The sequence below is a fragment of the Solanum lycopersicum genome, chromosome 10 (genome assembly GCF_036512215.1).
Source record: "Solanum lycopersicum chromosome 10, SLM_r2.1".
In the NCBI taxonomy this organism is placed as follows: domain Eukaryota; kingdom Viridiplantae; phylum Streptophyta; class Magnoliopsida; order Solanales; family Solanaceae; genus Solanum; species Solanum lycopersicum.
This window is the reverse complement of record NC_090809.1, coordinates 57012912-57020914: the sequence shown is the minus strand read 5'-3', so window position 1 is coordinate 57020914 and position 8003 is coordinate 57012912. Positions and strand designations below refer to the sequence as shown.

At 36.3% G+C, this 8003-nt stretch overlaps 1 protein-coding gene across 1 annotated transcript; it reads left to right on the top strand.

The window, feature by feature from the left end:
- Positions 1–2429: 2429 nt before the first annotated feature.
- LOC101251428 (protein ALTERED PHOSPHATE STARVATION RESPONSE 1-like) lies at positions 2430–7731 on the top strand. The gene is made up of 4 exons (XM_004248953.5): positions 2430–3970; positions 4140–4345; positions 5637–5860; positions 6425–7731. The coding sequence occupies exons 1-4, from the start codon at positions 2737–2739 to the stop codon at positions 7170–7172; spliced, it is 2412 nt and encodes an 803-aa protein (XP_004249001.2). The 5' UTR covers positions 2430–2736; the 3' UTR covers positions 7173–7731.
- The last annotated feature ends 272 nt before the right edge of the window (positions 7732–8003 follow it).

Below are 8003 nucleotides of genomic sequence, written 5' to 3'. Positions count from 1 at the left end.
CAAAAAAAAATCAAAAAAATATGTTTGACGAGGATTAAATTTACTCATATGGGATATATATTGTAGAAAAAATAATAAAAAGTTAGATTAAAATTATCTTTTTTTTTCATTTCCGTTAGAGAAAAAGGGTATATGTGAGCCATTTGTTTATAAGTAGGGATATATATGAGCCAATTTTATAACAAGGGGTATATCAGCTCCAAATAACAAAGTTGAGGAGTATATCAGACCCTTTTCCTATATTTATTTGAAGTTGAGGCACAAAAAAGGGGAAAATAATAATAAATGAAAAGTGCATGCAATGAGTTATGAGCAAAACTAGATAGAGTAGTCCTATCTGGTAAAGTAAAAAGGGAGACCCTCTCTCTTTTGGCTTCTTTCACCTATTCCACGAAAGGCAATTAACTCTATTTATCACTAAAACACTCCTTTTTAGTACCCTCTATCTTTCCTTTTTTTTTTTTTTAAAAAAATAGATATTTATATTAAAATTTGACTAATTTATAGCGTCTCATTAAGAGGTAGGGCTTATTTTTGCATCAAACATAACATTAGTTTTTTCTTTTAATTTTAAAAAATACATATAACATGTACTTCTTGTTGCGTGAATGTATTCAGTTGAATAAAAAAAATTTTGTATAAAAATCGTGTTTAAAATAATCTTCAAAAATATCTCCAGCTATAAATTTATTTTACAAAAAAGGTAAAGATATCCTAATATTATATGATGTTAGATAAGTATGTCTTTCGTTAATAGTTCATTTCATAATATTCCTACAGTCAATATTTTAATCCAAAAATGCTCTTCTCGTTAATATTTTAATAATAAATATTCGTTTTTCTAATAAACATATAGCAATATTTTTTAATAAACACATTATTTTCCTAATAGAACTAGAATCACAGAGGACACTTGAAAGTTAGTGTGAATCATCGAATATTACCTTAAAAGACAGATGATATTTAGATTGATTAAAAAATTGGTCAAACATATTTTTAAGTTAATTTTTACTTTTAGAAATATTTGACTAAAATAAAAATAACTTAAAATAAGTCAAAAAGTGACTTAAAATAAATTAGATTGCGTTTGATAAAATTACTTGAAAATAAATATTAAATAACAAAAGTAAATCTTTCACTACTTTTTATTTTAGGACTTGAAAGTTATTTCATTTTGACTTTTTATTTTTGACTTAAAAATTATTTTTTTAAAGTCAATCCAACGGGCTCTAAACATTTCGAAGTGACCATAGGTGACGTAATATTGTAAAAATTAAAAAAAAACATTTTTAATTAAATTAAAATAAATAAGTAAGAAAAAATATATTTTCATTTGTAAGATTGCTTCATCCTTAATCAGAGGTCTTATATTTCAATCTTCAGTATGAATTTTTTTTCTAGAGTGTTACCCCTTAATAAATTCTATTGTGCGCGATCTAAAAATTTAAATATTCAGTGTGAAAAAATCTCGTCCAGAGTGTTACTCCTAAATGAACCCTATTGTGCGCAATCTGAATATTTTAAGCTTCAGATGAAAAATCCTGTCCAGAGCGTTACCCCTGAATAAATCCTATTGTGAGCGATCGGAAAAATTCAATATTCAGTATGAAAAAATCCCGTCCAGAGCGTTACCCTGAAAGAACCCTATTGTGCGTGATCTGAAAGTTTTAAATTTTTAGTATGAAAAAATCTCGTCCAGAGTGTCATCCTTAAATGAATCCTATCATGCGCGACCAAAAATTATTAATCATCCGTATGAAAAATCTCGTCCATAGTGTTATCCCTGAATAAACCCTATAGCACACAATCTAAAAATTTAAATCTTTAGTATGAAAAAATCTTGTCGAGAGTGTTACCCGAATGAATCCTATCGTGCGTGATCAAAAAAAATTTAATCATCTGTATGAAAAAATCCTGTACATAGCATTTACCCTGAATGAACCCTATCACACGCGATCGAAAAATATTAATCTTCAGCATGAAAAAATCCCGTCCATAGCATTACCCCTTAATGAACCCTATCTCGCGCGATCTTAAAATTCGAATCTCTAGTATGGAAAAATCTCGTTCAAAGTATTACCCTGAAGGAATCCCATCGCGCCCAGTCTAAAAGTTTCAATCTTCAGTATGGAAATTTCTATTCAAAGTGTTACCATGAATGAACCCTATCGTGCACGATCTAACAATGTCAATCTTCAGTATGAAAAAACCCTGTCCAGAGCATTAACTTGAATGAACCATATCGTGCACGAGCTAAAATTTTCAATCTTTCGCATGAAAAAATTCCGTCCAGAGCATTACCCTGAATGAAATGTATCATGTATGATCTAAAGATTTTAATCTTGAGTATCAAAAAATCATGTCTAAAGCGTTACACCGAATAAAAAACCCAGGAATAAAGGGAATTGTATTTACAAGTAGCAATAGGAATAACAATAGCAATAGCAAACAATTTTGCAGTAACTTTTTACTTTCCTTTCTCCCTACTATCCAGTGTGCTTTTTCTCTTTGGCAATATACCACTCTGTTTTGCCGGTGCGCCCCCCCTTTTTTACTCTCCTATTTTACAAACACACGACAAATCTCCGAGCTGTCAAAGATTCCATCTTTTATTGTCTCTGTTTCTTCTTCTTCTTCCCCATTTGTTCCTCAAACCTCAAATTCTCACAAACCCCACTTTCATTTTTTTATTAACCAACAATCATTCTCCATCTTGTTTATTTTTTTAAATTAATAATGGGGTGCACCAGTTCCAAGATTGATGATTTGCCGGCGGTTGCTCTCTGCCGTGAACGTTGCTCATTCTTGGATGAAGCTATTCACTATCGTTATGCTCTTGCTGAAGCACATCTTGCTTATCTTCACTCACTTAAAACTGTTGGAATCTCTGTTCAGCATTTTTTCAAAGAAAATGTTGAAATTTCTCATTCCCCTGTTTTTGTTAAAGGTGACCCACCACCCCCTGAACCTCCCAAGAAAATGATTCCTCCTCCTTCTGCTCCTCCTCCTGTGGATTCTCATTCTAGTTCTGGTTCACATCTTCATTTTCATTCTGATTCTGATTCTGATGAAGGGTCTGGGACTGATTCATTACATCATCATCATTTAGATGGTACTTCCGTACCGTTTCATCAGTTTAGTTATGGGGATCATGAAATGCTTGGTTTTGGTGCTTCTTATCCAGTTGGGGGAAATGGGGGTGGGTTTATGCATATGAATTTCATGAGGAATCAAACGACGCCGTCTGTAACCTATGAACAACGGCCGGTGACTGTTCAGATGAGTGAATCCTTTTCTTCTTCTTCTTACTACCCTTATCCTTATGCTACTAACTATCCGGATTATGCCAATTATGGAGGGGGTTTTTATCCCTCATCCACAACGCCGGAAGCGGCGGTGGCCGGGATGTCATTGGCTCCTTCAAGTTCAAAACCGCCTCCCCCTCCGCCGTCTCCTCCGAGGAGTTCGCCTTGGGAATTTTTGAATCTTTTTAAGACGCTTGAGAGTTATCCAGTGTACCCACCAAGCAGAGACTCGAGAGAGGTGAGAGAAGAGGAGGGTATACCTGATTTGGAAGATGTGGATTTTGAACATGAGGCTGTTAAGGAAGTTCATGAGGATCAAAGGTTTGTAGATGAGGCTGCAACTGCAAGTGGAAGTTATTCAAAGGCAGTTGAGGAGAATGAGAAGGCAGCTGATTCAGAGTCCATACACCACCACTCAAGCACAAGTTCATCTGTGGAGGATGACCCGATTGAGTATGAGGTACACGTCGTGGATAAGAAAGTGGTTGATGATGCGAATCGGGGAAATGTAGCTGGTTCCAAGGGTCGTAGTTTCAATAGTGATTCTGATGTGGTGAAGGAGATTCAAGTTCAATTTGAGAGAGCTTCTGAATCAGGGAATGAGCTTGCTAAGATGCTTGAAGTTGGAAAACTTCCCCACAATCGTAAGCACGCGACATATCAAGGTATGTCGTTGTGGCCAAGTTTGAATTTTGATGTCTTTTTACTTTGAAAGATTTTGTCTTTATGCTTGTGAGCTTTGACAATTAGCTGCCACTGAGTTTTTGTTGATTAGTGCAAGTATTACAATTGATTTGTTGATCTTTTGACTTTCCATTTCATGGTCATTTTCAGGGATAGTTTCTTCCAAGATGTTGCACGCGATTACCCCTTCCTCGGCTGTACTCTCGCTACCGTCTACTTTAAAGAACGATGCGATTGAGATTGCTGATCATGCCATTTTAGATGTAGAAGGAGATATTAGTTCAAGAGCTAGAAACATTTCTTCCACATTGCAGAAGCTGTACCTCTGGGAGAAGAAACTGTCTGAGGAGGTCAAGGTATTGTTCGATCTACTGATTCACCCTTCTTTGAACGAGTCTTTCAATTTTGGAGGATGGCAGTCACTAATCTTGTTTGTCTGCTCGATATGTAAATGATCTGAGGAATTTAGATTGTTTCTTTGTAGAATGACTGTGTTTCTTAAATCTGCTTTTTTCACATGTCCAGTAAGTTGTAATGAAAATGGAGTTGTTGGTGCTTGGAAGTTTTAGAACTTTTATAGATGATCCATATTTCTGTGCGCTAATAGAGAATTCTAATGCTGCAAATGTGTACTTTTGATCTTGTAATGTTGCTTCACTTATGTCCAGTAGATACATTGCTTCACTTAAATGCATTCATATCAGCTTAATGGATGTATGTCTTGTGAATTACTATTGTGGTTGATCAGCCAGGTGTGGACCCACGTTTAGCGAAGGGTGTCAAACAACATCGTTTCGTTGGAAAATTTTACCAAATATATATATTAATATTATGTATAAAGATATATATCTATAATAAAAGGACACTACTCGACTAAAATATTCTAATGGCTTGTTGGTTCACCGCTTTTTGGTGTTCAAGGTTGGGGGTTCGAACCTCTCCTAAGCATGATAGTTGAATTTTTAACTTTCCTTCTATAAATATTGACACTACTTACTGAAAATTTTGCGTACATGGTCAACAATCTTCTTTTGTGGCACACGTGTACTTTTGATCTTATAATGTTGCTTCACTTGTGTCGAGTAAATACGTTGCTTCACTTAAATGCATTCATATCAATTTAATGGATGTATGGCTTGTGAATTACTATTGGGGTTCATTAGCCAGGGGCGGACCGAGCTAAGGGTATCAAACGACATCGTTTCGTTGGAAAATTTTACGATATATATATATATATATATATATATATATATATATATATATATATATATATATATATATATATAGTAAATGACACTATTCGACAAAGATAATCTAATGGCTTGTTGGTTCACCGCTTTTTGGTGTTCTAGGTTGGGGGTTCGAACCTCTCCTAAGCACGATAGTTGAATTTTTAACTTACCTTCCATAAAGATTGACACTGCTTCTGGAAATTTTGCGTACATGATCAGCAATCTTCTTTTGTGGCACGTGTTTCTTGCATTTGTCCTAAGAAAGGTGTCTTTCATGACACTGCAATTTGCATGCGAGTGATGTATTTCCTTTGCTTCTTGTTATGCGATTGCAGTTTTATGAACCATACATTTTCATGATACTCTATTTGTTCCCCTTGCTGGGTTATTATGTTGTTGCGGTTGTGATTTGCAGGCGGAGGAGAAGATAAGGGTGCTTCATGAAAGGAAAAGTCAAAAGCTGAAGCAATTAATTGAAAAGGGGGCTGATTCTGACAAGATTGACATGACCAGAAAATTGGTTATAAGTCTCTCCTCAAAGATTAGAATTGCAATTCAGGTAGTTGATAAGGTTTCTGAGAAGATAAACAAATTGAGGGATGAAGAGTTGTGGCCACAACTGAACGAACTTATTCAGGGGTATGTATCTGCATTTCTTTTTGGACCTTATTGGATGGACAACAAATAGCTTTTCGCAGATAAAATTCTTGCTGTGATTGTGAATAACTTTCTGCCCGGTTTTGCTATTCTTAGGTTTCAGTTATACTTGAGAATGAGTTCAATTTTCCAAGTAAATTTTATTGTTTATTAGGATGTAAGACTACCATTAAATCGAACTGCAGTTTTAGGCTTTATGGAAAATTTTGATTTCCATCTTCTGTCGCTGAACATGTCATGAAAGATCATAATGTGATTTTTACAAGCCAGTGATTTGCTGGTCTGAATTTGAAAGTAAGAGCATGTGTTGTGCACATCCAGACGTGATTCATGATGGCCATTTATGCTGTCGGTAATAAATTGATTCCATTTCCAGGACAGACGAATGCATAAATGCTGTAGCAGTTGATATATTTCTTGTTCTAGTATTAGTCTAATCACTTCCAAGTTTGTTGCCAAACTTTTTGTTTCTTCCCTGGTGAATGGTGATACATTTGTCTATTATTTCCAACTCTCAAGTGTCTCTTGTATGGTTCTTGTATGTAGGTTATGTAGAATGTGGAGATCCATGCTTGAGTGCCATCGCTTCCAATCCGTAGCCATTGGAGAAGCAAAACGGTTAGATGCAATTGCATCTCACAAACACTTCAGTGATGCTCGTCTTGAAGCTACTCTGCAACTTGAGCATGAGCTTTTGAACTGGACTTTGAGTTTCTCTTGTTGGGTGACTGCACAGAAGGGCTATGTGAGGGCATTGAACAGTTGGCTTATGAAGTGTCTTCTATATGTACCGGAAGAAACAGACGATGGAATAGCTCCCTTTTCTCCTGGCAGGATTGGTGCTCCCCCTATTTTTGTCATTTGTAATCATTGGTCACAAGCATTTGAAAGGGTCTCGGAAAAAGAGGTGGTTGATTGTATGCGAGATTTTGCTACAAATGTGCTTCAGCTGTGGGAGCGAGATAAGCTGGAATTACGCCAAAAGATGATGGTGAACAAGGATATGGAGCGACAAGTGAAGAACCTGGATAGGGAAGACCAGAAGATACAAAAGGGGATTCATGCACTAGACAAAAGAATCGTTCTGGTTTCTGGAGAGGAAAATAGTCTTTCATTGAATAGGAATGTTGTTTACCAGAGTGAGACTAGCAAAAACAGTAGCTTTCAGGTTGGTCTACAACGTATATTCGAGGCCATGGAAAGGTTTACTGCTAACTCCTTGAAGGTATACGAGGAGCTTTTGCAACGTATCGAGGAGGATAGACTTCCTAGAGAGCCTGAAGCTGTGTCGTAGTATTGCTTTCCTTTTTCGGGGGGACCGTTTATGCTTGTTCTCTAAATTAGAAGTTACAGAGATTGTAGTTTAGGGGACAAAGGGAAACCTTTGCTGTAAAGATAGAGAAACTAAGTTAAACAGCGATATGCCTTTTGAGTCATTGCAACTGAAACTTTTTGCAATGCTGAGATCGGATATTCTTGAACCTTCAATTTTAGCCATCAACTGTTTTGAGATGCCAGCTGAAATTTGTTCCGTCTGGTGGAGATGTTTAGATGGTCCTGAAGTCTAGGATCACCAAGCTGGGGTGTCGGAGGCAGGGGTGGGGGAGTGGGATTGACCTGTTCTGGAGCGATGTGAGGACGCTAAGCTGGAATGGTAGGGAATAGAGTTTATGTGAATTGTTCTTTAGAGGCCAATGACACTTCATTTTATAAGAGGTGTTGTGTGTCTGTACAGTGAGACATAGGCCTATTTAGTGACGCAAGTCATGAAACTGCAGTTGCCTTGGCATTAGGCAAACACTTGTATTTTGGTTGTTGAATAAGGACATATCTTTTTAAGATTCAAGCAATAACATGGATCTAAAATTATAGATATGTAGACAACGTGGTGAATTCCATTGGATAGTAACCCAATCCTGCTTTAACCATGGAGTTTTAGCAGTCGCCACCCTCTGCCTTAGAGGCCTGCACATAACTGAAGCATGTAAATCCTCTTAGAAATCTCCATTACGTAATACACCTTCAAACCTTGACGTTCTAAACTAAGTTCCCTCATGCCAAGTTCAAAATCAAGAGTTCTATTTATCCGACTTTACTTGGGAAAATCATTGCAAAACAAGCTTCC